This window comes from Pelodiscus sinensis, chromosome 31 (assembly GCF_049634645.1).
Source record: "Pelodiscus sinensis isolate JC-2024 chromosome 31, ASM4963464v1, whole genome shotgun sequence".
NCBI lineage: Eukaryota > Metazoa > Chordata > Testudines > Trionychidae > Pelodiscus > Pelodiscus sinensis.
In genome coordinates, this window is record NC_134741.1 from 10,045,459 (window position 1) to 10,066,660 (window position 21,202).

At 51.8% G+C, this 21,202-nt stretch overlaps 1 protein-coding gene and 3 non-coding genes across 13 annotated transcripts; 2 read left to right on the forward strand and 2 right to left on the reverse strand.

Moving 5' to 3' along the window:
• The first annotated feature begins 235 nt into the window (after window positions 1-235).
• On the forward strand, window positions 236-14,587 carry LOC142821484 (uncharacterized). 10 transcript variants are annotated; one of them, XM_075912499.1, is made up of 12 exons: window positions 236-724; window positions 1,112-1,559; window positions 1,897-1,992; window positions 3,732-3,962; window positions 4,302-4,324; window positions 5,007-5,122; window positions 5,680-5,739; window positions 7,441-7,641; window positions 10,236-10,349; window positions 10,646-10,831; window positions 12,546-12,653; window positions 12,934-14,587. In XM_075912499.1, exons 2-12 carry the CDS (start codon window positions 1,188-1,190, stop codon window positions 14,238-14,240), a joined length of 2,814 nt encoding a protein of 937 aa, XP_075768614.1. In that variant the 5' UTR covers window positions 236-724; window positions 1,112-1,187; the 3' UTR covers window positions 14,241-14,587. The 10 variants fall into 10 exon arrangements, with proteins under 10 accessions (XP_075768614.1, XP_075768617.1, XP_075768618.1 ...); XM_075912502.1 differs by having other exon boundaries at window positions 238-724; window positions 12,937-14,587; XM_075912501.1 differs by lacking the exon at window positions 236-724 and adding an exon at window positions 726-811.
• A 1,377-nt stretch (window positions 14,588-15,964) lies between these two features.
• Window positions 15,965-16,038, reverse strand: TRNAT-UGU (transfer RNA threonine (anticodon UGU)). The gene has a single exon. It is a non-coding gene; the product is annotated as a tRNA-Thr (tRNA).
• A 1,396-nt stretch (window positions 16,039-17,434) lies between these two features.
• TRNAL-CAA (transfer RNA leucine (anticodon CAA)) lies at window positions 17,435-17,540 on the forward strand. The gene is made up of 2 exons: window positions 17,435-17,472; window positions 17,505-17,540. It is a non-coding gene; the product is annotated as a tRNA-Leu (tRNA).
• A 1,009-nt stretch (window positions 17,541-18,549) lies between these two features.
• TRNAF-GAA (transfer RNA phenylalanine (anticodon GAA)) lies at window positions 18,550-18,622 on the reverse strand. Its single transcript has one exon. It is a non-coding gene; the product is annotated as a tRNA-Phe (tRNA).
• Window positions 18,623-21,202: the final 2,580 nt, after the last annotated feature.

A 21,202-nucleotide genomic window follows, 5' to 3' on the forward strand; every position in this document is an offset into this window, starting at 1 on the left:
CCGGCCTGACAGCGGGGCCAGAGGAATCCCCGTCACCCGGGCGGGAGAGCAAGGGGCGGGGCAGTTTACGTCACTGATGATGCGGCCACGGAGGCGTGACAGCCCGGGGAACCCTTGTCAATCGGAGCGAGAGCAAGGGGCGGAGCAAGCAACGTCACAGTGGGGGGCGGGGTCCGTGGGCTCCCGCTGCGGCCATTGGTGCCACGGGGCGTGCTGGGACGCCGGGCTGTGGGGGCGATGGAGGGGCAGGGGCTGCACTGCGGCAGGGCCATGGGGAGGGGGCTGGAGGGGGGGGACCCGCAGCCCGTTGGTTCCCCCCCCCCGGGCCCCCAGCGCAGCAGCTGGTTCGGGGCCGCTCCGCTGTCCCGCGGGAGGCTCCCCCCGCAGAGCCGGTGCCCGCCCCAGGGGAGCTGCTCTCGGCACAGACACGCGGGGAGCGGCTGCCCCGGGGCCTGTAGAATCTCGCTCCGGCCTGGCTCCCACAGGCGGAAGCCACGTGGGGCCCCGCGGCGCTGGGGGCGTGGCCGGGCAGCTCGCGGGCTGAGCTAAACCCCGGGCGCGGGACTCTGAGCGGGGTCATTAGCCCGCTGCGCATGCGCGGTCTGACCGCGCCCGCCCCATTCTACACCCCGCAGCCGGATTTTAGTGCGTCCCCGCCCGTCACTCCCCGCCCCGCCCACTCCGCGGCGGCCTCGCAGTAACGTCACGCGCCGCGCGCCCTGAGGTGGGAGCCGTTGCGGGGGGGACCGTTGGTGCCGTTACGCGCTGCGGGGCGCGAGGGGGGCTCTGACCCACCGTCCTTGTGCTGCTTGTGGGTCTCGGGGCGCGCCCGTTGGGCTCCCTGATGCTCCCGTCGGGCTGGGGGGTGCGCGGTGGGGGCGCCCACAGGGGCTGTGAGGGGGCTGCAGAGTGTGCGGGGGGGGGGGGGGGAATTGAACACAGGGTGAGGGGGGCCCTGGCCTGAGGGGCGCAGAGACGGGCGGGAGGAGGCTCTGGTTGGGGTAGGGGACCGAGGGGCCCAGGGGAGGCCCTGGCGGGGGGGGGGGGGGGGCTGTGAGTGAAGCTTTTGGGGCTTTTTTGGTTTTTAATTTTGATTTATTTGTATCCTCAGTGCTGGTGCCTCAGGCCCCCGGACCTGCCCCCCATTGCTGAGCGCAGGGAAGTGGCTGCCCAGCCCAGAGGCAGCCATGGCTGCAGAGCGCTCCCTGGAAAGTCTCCAGGAGGAAGCGCCGTGTCCCGTCTGTCTGGAGGATTTCACAGCCCCTGTCACTCTGGAGTGTGGGCACAATTCCTGCCAGGCCCCCCTCAGTGATCGGTGCAGTAACACTGAGCAGCAGGGACCCCTCCAGCCCAACCGGCAGCTGGCAAACGTGGTGGAACTAGCCAAGCCACTGAGTTTCCAGGCAGCAAAGAATGCAAGATGGGACGGGGTGTGTAGGGAGCACCAGGAGGCTTTGAAGCTGTTCTGTGAAGAGGATCAAACTCCTATCTGTGTGGTGTGTGACAGATCCCAGGCTCCCAGGGAGCTGTCCATAAAGGAAACTGCCCAGGAGTACAAGGTACAGAGTTGCTGTCCAATGCGTTTTTGTTATCGCTGCTAGTTACTGGTTAAACTCCCCACTGCCCCACCAGTGCCTGATTCCCTCTGGTAGCCAGCGTCAGTCTGCAGCTGCTGGGAGTTCCCATCAGCCAGCAGTCCTTGTGGCCACCCCAGACAGACCTCGAGAGAGATCCCTGGCCCAGGAGAGCCCATTTCTGCTATCAGCTCTGCCTGTCAGCAGGTTAAAAAACTCCTGTCACTGATAAAATTGTAATCGGGACTATCTTAAAGGCAGACACATGGGCTCCCAACATCTGATGGGGTTTGCCTTTGTGCTTTTATATCTGCTTCTTCAGGAAAAATTGGAGGCCCATTTGAAGACTCTGAGGGAAGAGAGAGAGCAGATGCTGGGAAGGAAAACAACAGCAGAAGGGAAACGCCAGGAGTATCTGGTAGGTGCCTGTGGCTGTGGACCAGCAGGGACTGGCAGTGGGAGGGCTGTATTAGGAGGCAGACTCTTGTGTGGCCTTGGTGAGGTTGGGCTTGTTTGTGTTTCTCCTGGATCGTGGATTGCAGGATGAGATCCATTTGTAGAAAGGCCTTGAGCATCCATGTCAGTGCATGAGTCCAGGGCCGACTTATTCATTAGGCACAGTGCCTAGGGCCCACGATACTTTTAAGGGCCCACAAAAATGTTTTAATTTCTTTTAAAATCAGAAGGAAAAACATGAACTTTTAGGATCGAAGAAAATGTTTTAACTTTTTTCTCACATCAGATAAAAATGAAACTTTTAGGGCCCACGAAAATCTATTAAATTGTGCCTAAAACAGAAAAATAAAATGTTGAAGTATTTAAAGTTATATCAAAAATAATTTTAATATTGATACTATTATGGTGGGAGGGGCCCATGAAGGCATAAGTCCCTCGTGCCCACGAAATTTTTAGGGCTCACAAAAATGTTTATTAAAATACAAAAAAACACAGGATATAAAAAATTAATTGTTTTTATTATATTATTAATTGCAATAATTCAAATAGAAAGTTAGAGCTCAACTCAACAATCGGATATTACACCATAACGGAATTTCCATCAGTAATATACATTTGCATTATTACTGACTACTTTCTTGTACACGTATACATATAATTTTATGGAACTACTTATCAATTATGAAATAAGGTGAGTATATTTGAGATGTAATGGTTTTTTTCAAATGTTATAATTAAGCACCCAATATAAATACAATAAATATACATGTGCACTTCATTCCATTCAAATGTATTCACCTGTATTTAGTGAATAACAATCCCGTATTTGCAAAATTAATAAATTATTTATATAAGGTCATCACTAACCTAAATAGATGATAACTTACTAATGAAATTACTTATAATACGTACCTTTTAAGTAATCAAAACGGAGAATGCTTTGATATATGCACTATTATTTTGTAGTGAGAAGCTTAGTGACTAAACTGTATGTCCAATATGGCCTTGGCCATAGACGCCAACTGAATGATGGCAGATAGGAGGCCCACTTAGCCTCAGTGCAGTTTACTTTTCTCAATAAGCGAGATAGATATTTCGACTGTGTTGGTATAAAGACAAATATAATCCAGCCTGGATTATATTCGTCTTTATACCAATGCAGCTGTAAAATATAATTTATATATATAATATAAATAAATACAATTTTTATGGAGGAAGGGGCCCATGAAGACAAAAGTGCCTAGGGCCCACGAAAGTCATAATGCGGCCCTGCATGGGCCCAGCCTTTGTGGCTTTCCCAGACATTCTCCCCAAAGGAGCTGAGTGTCCTCCTGAAGGGCTGTCTGATCATTTGGTGCATCAACATGTTTCCTTCTTTTTCCTCCCTGGGTATCTCTGTCAGGGTGGTGCTGAGTCCTGCCTCATGCTGTTCAGGGTCTGAATTTCCAGAGCCCATAAATAACAAAAGATTCTGCCCATGACAGGCATGGGAACATCCCTTTCAGAGGGACACGGGGGCCAAAGGAGATGCTAGGAGAGCCACGGGAGAGCTACCTCTGCCTAGTAACCACAAAGTAGAGTCAAATGTCACAAATACTGGGGTTTTCCAAGAAATTCTCCCTGCTACGCACTCAGCTCTCCATGAAAGGGCCCTGGGCTCCATTCATGCCCCTAACCAGCCCTTTCCCTGTTTTCATACAGAAATGGACCCAAGCTGAGAGGCAGATGATTGTGGCCGCGTTTCAGCAGCTGTGGCAGTTCCTGGAGGAACAAGAGCGACTCCTGCTGTCCCAGCTGGAGAAGCTGGACAAGGAGATTGGGAGGCTCCAGACTGACACTGTCAGGAAACTCTCTGCGCAGATTTCCCGTATCAGTGAGTGGATCGGTGAGCTGGAGGGGAAGTGTCAGAAGCCACCAAATGTCTTCCTGAAGGTGAGGCTGAGGGAGAAACGTTTCAGCTCCCCACACAGGGAAGGGGGGCTCCTGAATCACAAGTGCTGAGGTCCAGCTGTCAGATCTGGGTGTAACTCCATGTGCATTGCTGTCATATGAGTAATTGCTGTGCTTTGTAAAGTTACAGGCACAGAGCTACTAGAGATCGTAAAGCCCCATTCGCTCAGGGGATCCATTTTCCTGGGGCCAGGGCAGGGGCTCTCTTCCCATGTTTGCAAAATCCCTTCTCTGAGGTCCCATGTTTGCAAAATCCCTTCCCTGACGTCCTCTGTGTGTGTCCAATGGGGCTGAGAGTCTTTTCTGTGTCTTTTTTTCTAGGACGTCAGAAGCACCCTGAGTAGGTACGTGGCTCTCACTCCTCTCACGGTGCACAGCTCAGGGAAAGAGATGTTAGCACCACATCTCCACAGGGCTCTACAGCGAGATGTTAGATATGAATATTTTGTATTTATTTAATTCTGAGAGTCTCACCCTCGCAAAGCAGACTCTGGAATTCTCCATTCAGGGCACAGTCTGACCTCAAGTGTTTCCTGGAGCTGTCGCCTCCCTTTGGACTGGCTACCTCAGGACTGTGGGGTGGAACATGGGCCTGTCACTACTGGGCACAGTCAGCCCAGAGCAGCAAGGACCAAGAGTCTGTTCCACCTGAGGGCTGTTTGGAGACCTGTGTGGAAGGAACTGGGGAGGGAGGAGCTGGTGTCTTTGTCTAGTCCCTATTGGACAGATTCTTTTAGCCCTTCACCTGAGGACCTCTTGCCTCTCAGTGCCTGGAGGCCAAGGAGTGAGTTGGCCATGAAGACTCAATTCCCCTTTTGTCCCCCAGCCAGTCTCCTCAGCCCAGAAGTGAAGAACAGCAGTGGGGCCTTTCAGGGGAAGGTTGCATGGCCACGGACTGTGTTGCCTCTGCTCTCAGGCTGGGAAAACTGGAGGATTCTAACTCCAGGCCTGGTAGAGCTGAGACTCACTAGACAGAGCTTATCAGCAGTAAATGAAATACAATCACATGGAATTGTTTCTGTCCAGGTGTGAGACGGGGCACTTCCAGCTGCCAGAGGAGATTTCCCCTGAACTAGAAGAACAAGTGAGAGGCTTCTCCCAGAAAACGATTGCTCTGTCAGAGACTCTGAGGCAGTTCAAAGGTACCTAGAAGGGATGGATGAGGGGAAAGTGGTTCAAGTATCTGAGACCATTGAATCTGGCCTCTGAAGCCAACCTTCCCCTGCCTCAATTCCCACATGGAGAATGATGGCCACATCACTCTGCAGTCCTTGGAGACACTGCTTGAGTAGACCCAACTACGTCCACATAGAGCCACTTGTTTTCAAACTCTGAACCTCCCATTGAGAAATCAAAATGGCCAAAGTTACTGTAATGGCCATGTGTTCCACCACCACAGCTCCAGGATATGATAAGAGGCAGTAAGTGAATGAGAAACCAAGTGGGAGGGGGTGAGGAGGGAAAAGTAAATCTCACTTACAGCTTCTCTCTCCTGGGACAGGTTATGGGGATGTTGGCTCCATTGCTGGGAGGTGCCCAAGTGAGAGAGGAAATGAAAGTTTCAGACTCTTTCATACTCCATTCCTGAGTGTGTCTCTGTCTGGTCTCTGATACAATTGAAATGCAGAGTTCAGAGAGGAGACATTGTTATAAATAGGAGAGCCTGGAATCTCACCTCTCTTATTCCTTCCCCCACCAGACACTCTGCCCTCTGCACTGGAGAGAGCAAGAGAAAAATCCCTGGGAGCTTTCAGACAAGGTGAGTTTGCAGGTGGAGAGTCTCTAAATGATGAAAAAATTCCAGTGAAAATATCTTCATGGGGTTGTCATTGAAGTTACCAACCAGACCCAGTGACCACGGCGAGCACAGCCCTAAATCTCATACGCTGATCAGTGAGGTGACCCAGGGTCACTGCATGGGGCCCTGTGGACACTTGGAGAAACACTGGTCTATGGGTTTGTGATGCTAAAGGGGTGAAGTTAAAGCATACAATGGACGGCATCTTCTGGTTCAGACTTCACTGATCAGTCAATTGGTTTCAAGCAATAAATAGGCTGAAAGGCTTGTAGGTGACTGGCTTCCACTATATCAGTTTGTTCAAGGCAAGAAACTGCTGGATCCCCAAGGGCTGTTATGTCTAGTGCAGGCCTGGGCGAAATACAGCCCATGGGTCGGATCGACGAAGCCGTTTGATCCAGCCCACAGAGCAACTGTGAGCCTGGAGGAAAGGGGAGAAGGCTTCAGGCGCTGCTTCCACCCCCAGGACAATCTCATTGGCCAGTTTCTGGCCAAAAACATAGCACTGTGCCCCCTCCCCTCTGGGTCATAATTATTCACACACCCACATGGCCCTGCAGCCTGTGAGAGGGTCAGGCAGGCTCCCTGCCTTCCTGAGGTGCTTGGCCTCTAGCCAGGAGTCACTCAGATAAATCTCCTGTCCAGAGCTTGCCTCTGCCACCCCAACCTCTCCCTCCCCTCCTAATATCTGCTCCCCACTCCTGCCCCCAACTCTGCATACCCAAACTCTGTCCTTCTCCTGCACCTATATATGCAAGAGCTCCCCCCAGCAGACTAGGGAGACGCGGAGCAAAGCCACGGAGGATGCAGGCGGGACCGTGGCGCGTCTTGGCAGTCCCGCCACCCACGTCTCCCTGGTCTGCTGGGGGGGCGGGCCGCAGCTAGTGCGCCCGCCCCCTCTCCCCCGCAGACCAGGCGTTTCTCGCGGATGACGCCTGGGGTAGAGCAGCTGGGGGCTGCCTGGTTGGTCCCACAGCGCTGCTCCTCGGCGCTACTGGACCAACCCGGCAGCATCCCAGCTGCTCTGCCCCAGGCGTCCCCAAGTCAGCTGCTGCTGAAACTGACCAGCGGCTGATTCCAGGAAGCCCGAGGCAGAGCAACTCTGCCTCGGGCTTCCTGTAGTCAGCCACTGGTCAGTTTCAGCAGTGGCTGAATCTGGATGCCAGTTCCGACTTGCGTACAAGTTCAACTTGTACGTAACCCGGGGACTGCCTGTAAGTATCTGAATGGTGGTGTTAATTTCACTGACTCGGTTGCGGAAAGGGTTTATACCGACTTTCAGATGAGAGAGCAAAGTTTGTGCTGCAAATCAATGAATCAAAGACTAAGGATTTTAAATACAGCAGCCTACATTTAACCTACGTCCATGGTCAGGCAGATGAGTATGTGGCTTGTTATCAGAAACACTGAGTGCTGAGAACTAAATCCCATTGTTACAGACGCAGTAATGTTGTAACACAAGCCAGGTGCAGACAGAAATGAATGTGTATTTGGGGTCTAACTCCTGTGTGCTGTTTATGGAATATCTAGACTAAAACTTTTGCCCACAATGGCAGAGTCTAGCATGTGTGTCACCATGGACAGAGTCTGGGCAGAATGGGGGTGTGGAAAGGATTAAAGCCTTTTCTGAAATGTCTCCAATTCCTCTTCTCCCACTGTCAGGCTGCAGAACACTCATGTCTGACTCCAGCTCAGCCCCTGGCCTGCAGAGCCAGGGACAGGAAGTGGCCGTGGTGGAGCCTGTGAGCTTCGAGGAGGTGGCTGTGTATTTCTCTGAGGAGGAATGGGCTCTGCTGGACCCGGGCCAGAGAGCCCTCTACAGGGATGTGATGCAGGAGAATTATGAGGCTGTGAACTGGCTGAGTAAGGATTCCTGTCCCCTTGGGTAACAGCAGCTGGGTGGGCTCTGGAGCATCTGGGTTGGGTTTGGTTCAGGTTATTCATTGCCTCTGCCCCCAATGTCAGGAGTATCTGCCATAATAATCCTGGCTCTTGTGTGAAACTGTCCCCTCCGTGCTCCCTCCCAGGGAAAGCAGGTTCAGGGATGTAACAATGGTGTGGCTCTTCCCACACCTAAGGTCTCGCTGCGCTTCCCCCCATCTTGTGCCTTGACCAGAGGTGTGACTGGAAGGGCTCAGGCAGGAACAGCAGGTACTAGAGGTCTGGGTCTGGCTGCTGTTAGTGGCTGCAGGGTCCCCATGTGGCAGTGAGCTCAGCCAGTAGAAGGAGGGTGCAGTTCCTAGAGTCCTTCCCTGCCTGTAACTAATCTCTGTGACATGCTGGTACTTGCCAGTGGAAGGGGCTGGATGCTGGGGCTGAGGGAGGGTGGATGAGGCAGTTCACGCTCTGTGAGTATTTTGTTCGAGGTAGCTCTGTAGTAGAGAAACGTGAGCAGAGCTCTCCTTGCATTTCAGGCACAGGCTGGGTTTCCTTTCAAAAGTTCAGCTTCATTCTCTCTGGGGCTCACTTGTTTCTATGTGCAATGGAGATAAATCACGTCATCTGTGTTGTGTTTCTAGAGTGAAATATCTTCGGGTAGGGATTTTTTCTTCTTGTGTGAATGTCTGGCTTTGTGCTCAGGAGACCTGTGTTCAGTTCTCTGCCCATCACAGTCTTCCTGTGTGACCTTGATCAAGTCTCTTAGACTCTCTGTGTGTGGTCATTTCTTTTACTAGCTTTTATAGAGTGTCCCTGTTTCTCAGGGCTGGGAAGGATACCTACACTAAAGAGGGGTGATGCTTAGCTCCATATGAGCACTGCGATAGCACAGTGGGGTCCTGATTTACATCAGAGTTCCCAGGTGCTGCTGAGATTGATAATTTTGCTTCCTTCAGTGACTACAGTGCCATTAGAATTGCTGCTAGCGCCACAGAGCATTGATATGGCTTATTCAGGACAGCTCTTTCTGGAGCCTTGATTCCAGCGGCACTGGCAGAGCGTGCAGCTTATCCATGCAGCATACCACAGGGTTACTGCTAAGAAAGACCCAGGCTCCATTCGGAGGCTAAGGCACTCGGCCAGGTTTATTGTGAAAGGAGCAGGGTGCCAGTGTCCCAGCTCCTCAGGCACAGGTATAGTGAGACTTGTCTCAACCCAATAATGGTACCAGCTCAGTCAGCAGCTAGAACACTGCCCCTCAGCCAGTATCAACATGCCCCTCCTGTGACTTTTCCCCTCCTCTCACATTGACGCAAACAAAATGCATATTGTGTTCCATGTGTTTCTACCCCCTTTGGCCTTCTGCCTGTTTGTTTGAATAAAACATCCATATCCATTATCCCCTCATCCTGTTCATGTGCACAAGGGTCAGTGAGGTATTTGTTATGACTGTGTGTTTGCAGTTACTGCAGAGAGTGTTGAGTTGATTGCCCTCCTGCTGCTCAGGAATGTGATTTCTTGGTTAGGTGGTACCAGTGCTCCACCATTCTGCCAAAGTCTGGCTTGTTTTAGTTAAAAAATGGACATAAACAAGATAATCCTAGTCATCAGATCAGAATTTTCCCATTGACTCGGCACACAGCACACTTCGCACAAGCTTTCTTGCGATTGTGTAACAGTGGTAGCACAATGATCTTCATGGTCACATCACAGGTGGCTGTTCCGAACACTAAATTCAGGTCCGAGAAGGGGTGGAGGCAAAGCTGAGGGGAAGGCGCTCACAAGGTGCAAATGTGGTAGATTCTGTGCCTTCCTGGAGCAGCCCCAAATCAAAGGCCAGGCTCATCAGAAGAGGCAGACTGCCAGCAGCAGCCTTTGTGTGGTTTCCCAGAGTAGAACCAAGGCTACAGATGGGGAGCTGAGTAACAGCCACAAGCATCAGAGAAGCAGCACGGCCCAGCTCCACCCTGGCTTGTTGCTGGAGAAACCTAGCGCCACCCTGGGCAGCCACGGGAACTTAGCTGCTCAGAGAACTTCCTCTGCCTCCTCCTGGCCCAAGCAGAAAATCTGAGCCAAAGAGCAGGGGGATCCCAGCCCACCAGCCAGGAGCTTTGTGGACAGAGCCTTGGGGGGCTAGAGCTAGTCCTTCCTCTCCAAGACCTAGTGACCTGGCATGTGGCCGCTACAGTCTGAGCCCTGTCTGGAGGCCTTGGTGTCAGACCTGCCAGCCCTCCCTAGGGCTCCCCTTCTGAGCAGTGTGTCCCTGTCCTGCCCTGAGATACTGGGGATGAGGGGGATGGAATGGGCTTTGAGGGGGACTGAGTTGTACCCTGGAAAGTGCAGCAGTGCTCAGCTTCCCTGGGGAAAGAGCTGGGCCATTCTCAAGGTGGGGGGGGGGGTGCACCTTTACTGCAGGTGTGTGTGTGTGTTCTGGTCTCTTGTACCAGCCAGATCCCAGTCTCTGCAAGGTGGGGAAAGGAGCCTCTCTGGATGGGTGACTCAGATCCTGGCTCTGGAAGCAGTAATGGCACAGACCTTAATGAACAAGATCAGCACTTGATTAATTGCTCTCCAAACAGGATTTCCACTCTCTGAAGTTCATGTGATCTCCTGGGTGGAGCGAGAGGAGGAGTTGCAGGTCCCAGATTACCAGAGCTGTGAGGAAGGGGAGATCATCAGTGGCATCCACACAGGTGAGCAATCAGTTAAATTGCCTCAGAAACCAGCTTATAGCAGGTGTTACTTGTGTGTTTTCATGAAGTCTGTCTGACTCTTCAGCCTGTCTTCAACTTGAGCCAGAGTGTGGTGGATGAGGAAAGGCTGGGTTTTCTCTTCCATGGAAGAGTTCTGAAGAAGGAAGGTGAACTAAGCTTATGATAATTCAATCATTATTTGAGCGTGTGTCCCCTTTTCTATTCCTCTTTCAGAGTTTTCTTTTAGCTCATCATAGAGAATAACTCCTGTCTGGATTATTTCTCTATCCCAACAGGTGATGGGATGCTGACTGAGAACCACGATCTTGTGCAGCAAGAGGGCTCGGAGCAAGTGTCTCCATGTGGGATGTTACTGGGAAGACCTGAAGGGCATGTTTCCCAGATATGTGAGCAGGGAGAGACTTATGAGAGTCAGCATAGCCCAGAAAGGCAGCATGGAAACCATCCAGGAGGGGGACAGGGTAAATCCAGTCACAGGAGCAGAGGGGAGAAAAGAAACACAGAAGCCATTTAACAGAAAATCCCCCATCAACAGTCACCTGTGAAACTCCTATTGAACATCAAAGAGCCCACACAGGAGAGAAACCTTTCTGTAGCGACTGCAGTGCCGTATGAATTGCTGCTAGCGCCACTGTTCAGGGTGCTACGGCTGTTCAGGGTGGCTCTTTCTGGAGCTCTGATGCAGTGCCACTGGCAGAGCGTGCAGTTTATCCATGCAGCACAGCTCAGGATTATTGCTAAGAAAGACCTAGTCTCCATTTGGAGGCTAAGGCGCTCGGCCATATAGTGAAAGGAGCAGCGTGCTAGTGTCCAAGCTTCTCAGGCACAGGTATAATGAGACTTGTTCCAACCAGCTAAGTCAGCATCAACATGCCCCTCCTGTGACTTCTCCTCTCACATTGACACAAACAAGATGCATATTGCGTTCCATGTGTTGCGACCCCCTTAGCCTTCTGACTGTTTGAACAAAACATCTGTATCCACTATCCGGTCATCCCGCTCATGTGCACAAGGGTCAATGTCTTTCTGAGCTATCTCTTAGGACTGTGTGTTTGCAGTTACTGCAGAGTTCTGTGTGTTGATTGGCCTCCTGCTTCTCAGGAATGTGCTTGCCTGGTTAGTTGGTACCCACTGCCCCACCATTCTGCCAAATAATAGCTATAAACTAAATAATCATAGTCATCCCATCAGAACATTCCATTGACATGGCACACAACACGCTTTGCACAAGGTTTCTTGCAGTTGTGTAACAGTGGTAGCACAATGATTCATCATGTTACAGGTGGATTTTCAAAACACTAATTGAAGGTCCGAGAAGGGGTAGGGCCAAAGCTGAGGGAAACGCACTCACAAGGGGTAAAGGTGGTAGATTCTGTGCAGCCCTGGAGGGGCACCAATTCAAAGGCCAGGCTCGCCACAAGAGGCAGACTGGGAAACCACACAAAGGCTGCTGCTCACACAGTAGATGTGCAGAGAGGGAGTTGAGCAACAGCTGCAAGCACCAGAGAAGCAGCTCTGCCCTGGTTGGCCACAAGAGAAGCCCAGCGCCAGCCTGGCCAGCTACAGGAACAGCAGCTGTTATGGGCAGCTGGCAGGGTCCACCCAGACACAGGCAATTGGGATCAGGAATGTGGAGCATAGGCAGGGCCTGAAGCAACCAGCCCAAGTAGAGCATCTGAGACAAAGATCAAGGCATGGCCAGCACCCAGCCAGGAGCTTTGTGGACAGAGCCCTTGTGGAGCTAGAGGTCTCCTGGTCCTTGCTCTATAAGTCCTACTGACTTGCCATGTGGCTGCTACAGTCAGCCCTGCCTGGGGACGTTGGTGTCAGACCTGTAAGCCCTTCCTAGAGCTCCCCTTCTGAGCAGTGTGTTTCTGTCCTGCCCTGGAATGCCAGGGGGTTGAAATGGGCTGTGAGGGGGACTGAGTTGTACCTTAGAGTGCAGCAGAGTGCTCAACCCCCCTGTGGAATGAACTGGACCTTTCCTAAGTTGGGGGGGATGCACCTTTACTGCAGGGGACTGTAGCCTGGGCTCTTATACCAGCCAGATCCCAATCTCTGTAAGGTGGGGAAGGAGCCTCTCGAGGTGGGAGACTCAGATCCTGGCTCTGGAAGCAGTAATGGTACAGACCTTAATGCACAAGATCAGCACTTGGTTAATTGCTCTCCAAACAGGATTTCCTGTCAATAAAGCTCATGTGATCTCCTGGGTGGAGCCAGAGGAGGAGTTGCAGGTCCCAGATCCCCAGAGGTGTGATGAAGGGGAGATCATCACCCACAGAGGTGAGCTATCAGCTAAACTGACTCAGAAACTGGTTTATAGCAGGTCTAACTTGTGTGTTTTCATGAAGTCTGACTATTCAGCCTGTCTTCAGCTCAAGTCAATGCGTGGTGGATGGGGAAATGCTGGGTTCTCTCCTCTGTGGAAGTGTTGTGAAGAATGATGAACTCAGCTCCTGATAATACAACCATTACTTGAGTGTCCCTTTTTCTATTCCTCTCTTAGTTTTCTCTTTTAGATCATCATGAAGAATAACTCCTGTCTGGATTCTTTTTGTCCCAGCAGGTGAGAGGATGCTGACTGAGAACTATAAGAGTCTTCAGCAGGAAGGACTGGAGCAAGTGGCTCCATGTGGGATGTTATTGGGAAGATCTGAAGGGCATGTTTTCCAGATACGTGAGCAAGGAGAGAGATGTGAGAGTCAACATAGCCCAGAAAGGCAGCAGGGAAACCATCCAGGAGAGGGACAGTGTAATGCCAGTCACAGGAGCAGAGGGGAGAAAAGAAACACAGAAACCGTTCGACAGAAAATCCCCCATCAACAGTCACCCTGCATTTGTAGTGACTGTGAAACTCTTATTGAACATCAAACAACCCACACAGGCGGGAAGCCCTTCAAATGCTCTGACTGTGGAAAAAGTTTCAGTCATAGGTCACAGCTTGGTAAACATAGCAGAATCCATAAAGGAGAGAAACCCTTTATCTGCTCTGACTGTGGGAAAAGCTTCAGTAGAAACTCACACCTTGTTCAACACAGGAGGACCCACACAGGAGAGAGACCTTTCAATTGCTCTGACTGTGAGAAAAGCTACAGCTGCAAGTCAAACCTTGTTATCCATTGGAGAACGCACACAGGTGAGAAACCCTTTACCTGCTCTGACTGTGGGAAAAGCTTCAGGCGTAGGTCACAGCTTGGCAGACATAGCAGAATCCATAAAGGAGAGAAGCCCTTTACCTGCTCTGACTGTGGGAAAAGCTTCAGTAGAAAAGCACACCTTGTTCAACACAGGAGGACCCACACAGGAGAGAAACCTTTCAATTGCTCTGACTGCGAGAAAAGCTACAGCTGCAAGTCAAACCTTGTTATCCATTGGAGAACCCACACAGGTGAGAAACCCTTTACCTGCTCTGACTGTGGGAAAAGCTTCAGTCGTAGGTCACATCTTGGTATACATAGCAGAATCCATAAAGGAGAGAAACCTTTTACCTGCTCTGACTGTGGGAAAAGCTTCAATACGAGTTCAAACCTTGGTAACCACAGGAGGACCCACACAGGAGAGAAACCCTTTACGTGCTCTGATTGTGGGAAGAGCTTCAGTATGAGATCAGACCTTGGTAAACACAGGAGGATCCACACAGGAGAGAAACCCTTTACCTGCTCTGACTGCGGGAAGAGCTTCAGTACGAGTTCAAGCTTTGTTAAACACAGGAGGATCCACACAGGAGGGAAACCTTTTGATTGTTGTGACTGTGGGAAAAGCTTCAGTAGAAGCTCACACCTTGTTAGACATAAGAGAATCCACACAGGAGAGACACCCTTCATCTGCTCTGACTGGGAAAAGGTTCAGGAGGAGCTCTCATCTTATTAGTCATGGGAGAATCCATACAGGATAGCAATCCTTCGGCTGCTCTGACTGCAGGAAAAGCTTCAGTCAGTGCTCCTGCGTTACTAGCCATCAGATAATACATACAAGAGAGTCACCTCTTAACGGCTCTGATTGCAGAAAAGGCTTCAAACACAGGTCAGACTTTGTTAAACATAAGACAATCCACAGCGGAGAGAAAACTATTGTGCTGCTCTGACTGTGGGGAAAGCTTCAGTTAGCTCAAATCTTGTTAGCCATTGGAGAACCACAGAGGGGAGAAACCTATCACTTGAGTTCCCTTTAAGCTATGTGATCAGGTGGTTGTGCCTATTAAATGCCATGCAAGCTTATAGGGCTTTGATGGGGAGAGGTACCTCAACCCACTGGTCTCAATCTTGCCCCAAACCTGCCATGACCAGAGGACAGGTGGCTATCCCACAACCCTGGCACTAGTCCCAGAGCTACTATGGCAGGGAGAAGTGTGTCTCCCTCCTCCCGCTTTACAATAACACCTAAGCTGTGGGAGCAAGAGCTCATGGGATTCTTCTGTCCTCGGTGTAGCCTTTCAGTGACCTATCAGTCCCCTCCATCTTTGATATCACACCCCCAGCTGGAGCCCTCAACCAGTATTCTCTCTAAGATTTTCCATGCAGGAGTAGAGTGAGGTTTTTTTTCTTGTGCACCAACAATGACATAGTGACATTCTGTGCACCTGTTCAGATCTGTGGCCCTGTGGAACCAACGAGTTACTGAGAATTTTTGCACACAGACGTACGTGTGTGTGTGTGTGTGTGTGTGTGTACACACACAAAAGATCAATTAAGAAAGGAAAAATACAAAAATTCCCTCTTCCAACTACACATTCTTCAACTTTTAGATGATGATTCGAGCTGTTGGAAGGAGCCAGAAACACAGGAAGGGCTGAAAATCAGCTCTCAGGAGGCACCTCCAGCTGCCCCCAGAGTGTGGCTCACCCCACGCTAGCCATGGGCAAAACTCAACACCTTGACATGTCATCTCCCTCCTAAAGCCAGGGGCTTGTCTCCCACAGCCGCAGCCTCAGCAAGGAGCCGCACTGGTGCTCACGCTGCTCCTGGGGAAAGGAATGGGTGCCACAGGGGCTGGGGCTGGTGGGGAATGGGCAGTTGTCACAGAAGGGGAAGGATAAAATGCAGCCACATTGCTGAGGGCAGGGAGAGCAGCTGGTGCTGGCTGGTGGTGCCGTGGGACGTCCCTGTCCCTGTCCCTGGCGGAGCTCTGCAATGTGACCTTGCCTCCCAAGGCAGCAAGTGCAGAATCCCCCTCGGTGAGCACAAGAGGCTTCGACCGGCCTGGTCTGAATCCGGCTGAAGGGCCCAAATTCCCCAGTGCTGGAGTGTCAGAACCCCTGTCAACCGGCCCCATGTTTGTCCCCTCCCCCACCAGGCAGGGCAGGGCCCACGCTTCTACTAGGAGTCCCAGGAGGGAGTTCCAGGCCCGTCGCTTGCACCCAGAGCACGGGGACAACCATGGAGCAGGACTGAGTGGCCAGTGTGTGGTACCCAGGGGCTCACAGTGGAAGTCAGAGCCCTGCCTGGCCTGTGCCAGTCACCTCTGCACCCGCTCCAGGCTTGTGGTTTCCTTCTTCCCAATGCTCCTCCCCAATCAGCCTTTTCCCGAACCAGCAGTTCCATGGGGGGACAGGGGAGGCCAGAAAGACATAAGAAAATGTAACAAAATCCACAGCAAGGCACCACTGGGAGTTGAACCCAAGATCTCCTGTTTACAAAACAGGTGCTTTAGCCAGCTAAGCCATGGTGCCCTCTACAGGGAATTTGGTGAAACTGTTCTACTCTATGGTCCCAGACAACACCTTTGACTCCCAAAGTGCAGCCATTCCCCATTTCCCTCCATCCCTGGCGGTGTTTGGCTCCCTGGGCACAGGAGGCTACAGCTCAGTAGGCAGAGGCTCTAACATGCACATCTCCCCCAGCCGCTGGGGCTGTAGATTTTACCTTGAGATTTAGTATTGTTGGGGGGAGGGAAAAGTGTAGCAAACATTGATCATCTGTATGTAAACCCTTGGCACTCAGGGTTTGGGGTGGGGGCCCAGCCTCCTTTGGGTTGGTCCCTTCCTGAGGGCCCAGAATTAAGAGAGAATTCCTTTGCCCTGTAGTCTCCTGAGTTGGCCAAAGAGTAAGTAACAAAATTTTTGTTCACATACAAGTACAGGAGATCAGCCTACCACCGTAGTGGTGGCCAAGTGGTTAAGGAGTTTGATTAGAAACCCTTTGTAACCTCCCCCAGACACCCCCAACAAGTCTGTCTCCTGTGTCCCTCTCCACCTCAGTCCCAGTGTGTGCATGATTTCATATCTGAGGAAACTCTTTTTCCCTGCCAATCCTTCCTGAGCAAGCTCTACCCTTCTGTGCCAATATTCCAGTCGTGTATTATCCCACCAAGTCACTGTGATACCAACTTCTTCCTGCTTGTTACCTATAGTCCTGTGTGTCTATACCAGCATCTAAGACACAGATTATATATTGCTTCCCAGTGGTCCCACGTCCCTCCTTTATCTCTGCTGTTACAGTCCTGCTCTCTCCCATTTCTGGCCTATCTCCCAAGTGTCCATGTGATTCACTTACCTGTGGGCTTTGGTCACCTGCCCCTGTCAAACCTACTTTAAAGCCTCCTCACTAGGTTAGCCAGTCTGCATCCAAATATTCTTTCCCTTCCTCCACAGGTGAACCCCACCCCTGCTGAGTAGCCCTTCCTGCAACAGCATCCAATGGGCAAGGAAGCCAAAGCCCCCTGCCCACTGAGCTGTAGCTTTCTGTGCCCAGGGAGCCAGACACTGCCAGGGCGGGAAGGCTGGAGGGAAATGGCTGCATTTTGGGAGTCAAAGGTGTTGTCTGGAATCTTAAAGTAGAACAATTTTACAGCAGTGTGCGAGGGGGATACTACGGCTTAGCTGGCTAAAGCACTTGCCTTGTAAACAGAAGATCTTGAGTCCAGCTCTCAGTGGTGCCTTATTGTAGCCTCTTCCACTTCTTGTCAGCTTCCTGCAAATCACCTCACAACGGTCAGTGAGGGGGAGTGTGGATAGACAGAGCTGTGCTGTAGAGCAGCTGTTAGGTGTGGAAATTGATGGGCTCCTTTGGCCTCCCTGAGCAACTCACACATGTAAGAAAACTGCAGTTGAAAGTATTTGTATGGGAGTCAGGATGGCTGAGTGGTCAAAGGCACTAGACTCAAAGTTCTATCTTTCCTTCAGTGGGGTGTTTTGGTTTCTGAATGGAGTGGGTTCAAATCCCACTCCTGACACATCCTCCATTTTGTATCTAGAGAAGTGACCTCATTTCCCTCTCTCCTGGGACATTGTAGAAGCACTTGCTCAGCATTTCTCTAAGGCTGCATTTACACAGCAGCGTTCCTTAGGAATAACAGCCATTATACTGCAATAACAATAACAATGGGAGCATCGACAGCAATTCCATTATTCCGACTTCTGTAACGGTCCATCCAGACCAGTGGTCTGAGGAGCCAGGAGGTTTCCAGGCTGCAGACAGACAAGCACAAAGACAAAGCAAAATCTCAGCCACTTCCTGCTCAGCCCAGCAGGGTCTCTGTGTGGCCCCCAGACCTTTTGTTTGCCATTCCCCAGGTTCAGGGGCCCAGATTCAGCAACACTCACAGGCTGGGGCTGGTTTGCTGTTTCACCCCACAGCCCAGCAACGAGCCCCCAAACTCCCTCTGTGCTCAGGGAGCCAGGTTTGCTGTGTGAAGGGGATGGTTTAATGCTTCACCCCACGACCCAGCAATGAGCCCCCAAACTCCGCCTGTGCTCTGAGAGCTCAGTTTGCTGAGAGTCTCCCCCCCCCCCCGCCTGAGACTCTGTTTGCTTGAGACCCCAGAGCCCTCCCTTGGGCTGCCTGGCATGTGGGGAATTAGTTCTAGTGGTGGATTTGCAGAGTCCCACAGCAGCTGCTGCCAGTGTGCGGATGTGCACGTCTGTCTGGGGTTACTGGGCACCGGACTGATTGGGTGAGTCCCGGATTCTGTTCCTGCCAGGATGGACAAAGCAGCAGTGAGAGAGGAGCTTCAATAGCTCAGCTGGCAGAGCAAGGGCTGTATTGGTGTTCAGCAGGTGTTCCTAGGGGGCTGGCTTGATGCTGCTCTAAGGAGAGCTCCTTTATCCTTCCCTGGCAGAGGAGGGGCAGGACTTGCTGGCTCCTAGATGGAGCAACAGGACAGGCAAGGCCCTTCCAGGAGGCACAGCTGGGGTCCTCACAGAGGAGCCAAAGAAGGGACAAGCCTCAAGAACAAAGGCTTTTGCCAAAGCCTGGGATTGAACCAGGGACCTTTAGATCTTCAGTCTAACACTGTTCCCACTGAGCTACTTTGGCACCTGATATAATTGCCTTCCCGCCCACCTGTCAGTTCGCTAGCTCACCCGCACGCTCCCCCAGCCCCCCATATGTCTCTACTGCATGTTGTGCTTGCACAAAAACCTCCCCCTGTGTGTGTGACGGCATGTTGGGGTTCCCCCGACTCCTGCCACCCAAAATGGCATGAACAGACTCCACCAGCCAGTAGAATAGAGGGAGTTTATTGCTTCTCCAGGATACAGCACAGATGTCATCTGGTTACAGGAACTGGAGCTAAGAGGCCTCAGTGCCCCCCCCCCCTTGAGATGGGGGGTGGCTGGGCCCTACAATCCCAGTCCCCTCCCCAGCTCCCTCTGCCCTGCTTCCCATACAGAGACCAACTCTCTTCCAGCCCTGCCCCCCAGACAGGGGCAGCATTCCACCTTCCTTTGTTTCTCTCCCTGGGGGGTAGCTGGTCGGACAGGTTGAGAGACCCTTGTCTAGTGACTCAGCCCCTGCCCTGCTGGACCATGCTACAGACAGCAGCCAGTGGGGGTCACCCACAGCCCCAGCATAGAAACCAGCAAGGTCCCAACACTACATCACACAGTGGTTGCTAGATGGATCCATTCACATATAGCTTTACTGAAACCCCCCTCGTTTCTGCCTTGAGCCTCCCCCCGCCCAATGTGTGTTGCCCAATAGAACAGTCCCTGTAAGAAATGTGTCACTTTCAGCCCTGGGAGCAGCTCAGCCATGCAAAGGGGCTGCCTGGGGCAGGACATTAGCCCTGGAGGGCAGGGGTGGGTGTGGCAGTGACATCACAAGGGCCTTTTGCAGCCCCTCAGCTTATTGGCTAAAGGAGTTTGGGAGGCGGTCACCTCACAGAGAGTCCATGACAATGGCCAGGTGGGACAGGGGCCATCTCAGAGACACACACACCCCATGGCTTTGCTGCAGGGAGTCTCCTGGAGATCTGTTCTTGAGGTCAGAGAGAGAACGGGAGTCACAAGAACAGAAACCAAACAGAACATCAGAACAGCCAGACTGGGCCATGCCAGTTGCCCAACTAGCCCAGGATCCTGTGTCACGACAGCAGACAATGTCATTGCCCAGTGGGAATCCTCAGGACAGACAATTATTAAGTGATCCCTCCCATCGCCAATTCCCAGCTTCTGGTATACACCAGCTACGGACACCTTCCTTGTCCATCCTGGTTAAATGCCATTGATTGACCTTTCCTGCATTAAATTATCCAGTTCTTTTTCAGACCTTTTTATAGATTTCACCTTCACAACATCCTCTGGCAAGGAGTTCCACTCAGCACAAAAATGCTCCCTTTTGGTCTATTTTTAACTTGACTACTTACCAATTTCATTCTGTCACCCTGGTTCCTGAGTAGGAGAAAAAATCGTTTCTTATTTGCTTTTTGCATCCCTGTATCATTACATAAACCCCTGTCCAATCGCCCCTTGCTCGTCCCTTTCCCAAGCTGAGAAGAAGACGTTCCATGAACTCCTGAGAGCTGCTTTCCAAAGAAGAGGCATTCCCCTACACAAAGCCCCAGGAAATACCAATGGACATTGGGAAAGCTACCTCTCAGGCAGCGCTACTGAATGGATCTGGCTGGGGTCCAGCTGACTAATGCCATCAATGGAAGAATCCCAATGAGACTTCTCAGCCCAAGTGCAGAGACTGTGGAGTCTCCCACTCCCAGCCCAGTGGCAGAGGGGCAGCACCCTGAGGAGGCAGATCCTGAGGCAGAGGAGACCTTTGAAGGGAACAGAGAAAAGGGAGACGTGAGGTGAGAAGAAGGGGAGCAAGTCGCCTCTTCTCAAGCAAGACAAGGTGTGAAACTCAAGCTGAGCTCCAAGGGCTGGTTCCTGCCGTGGTGGGTCCTTGCAAGGCCTGACTTGAGAAGCAACAAAAAGTGCCCTGTGTGTAGCCAGGAGAAAGGGTGCAGGAGAAAGGGAAAGTGTTGGAGCAAGCTGGAGGTGCCGAGTCTTGGGGTGGCTGGGATCTGGGTATCAGGGGGGAACCTTACCTGATTTTGTGTCCCCTTGCAGCAAAGGCTACAGATGTCCCAGAGGTCCTGTTGTTGGCCTATGCGGCTGCAATGCCCTAGTAGCTTTGATTTGTAGCTCAAAGCTGGAGCTGCTGTGGAAGGAGGTGAAGCTACAGAAGCTGACGGGGACAATCAGCGGGTGGAGGGTTATTTTTTCTCCTCCCTGGGCTGATGTGGCTAGAACTGAGGAGAAGAAAATGAGGAGCTGGCAGCTCGGGTTATTGACTTCCATGAGAACAAGAGGTGGAGTGTTCACAAGGTGCATTTCCCTCCCCCACAGAGCAGTTGTAGAAAGAGCTAGGAACAGAACAGTCAGACAAGTTTCACAGTTGATGTGTGTTTCTGTGGTGCAGTGGTTATAACATTTGCCTAATATGCAAAAGGTCCCTGGTTCAGAGTCAGGCAAAAACACAGCATCTTCTCTTATTGCCGCTCCCCTTGGTGCCCTGGGTAAGGGCAGCTCCTGGTACTGAGACTGTGCCTGGGATAAACCCAACTCCCATGCGACAGGCGGGGGTGACATCAGCTGAGAATGCCCCTTGGTGCCAGCCTGG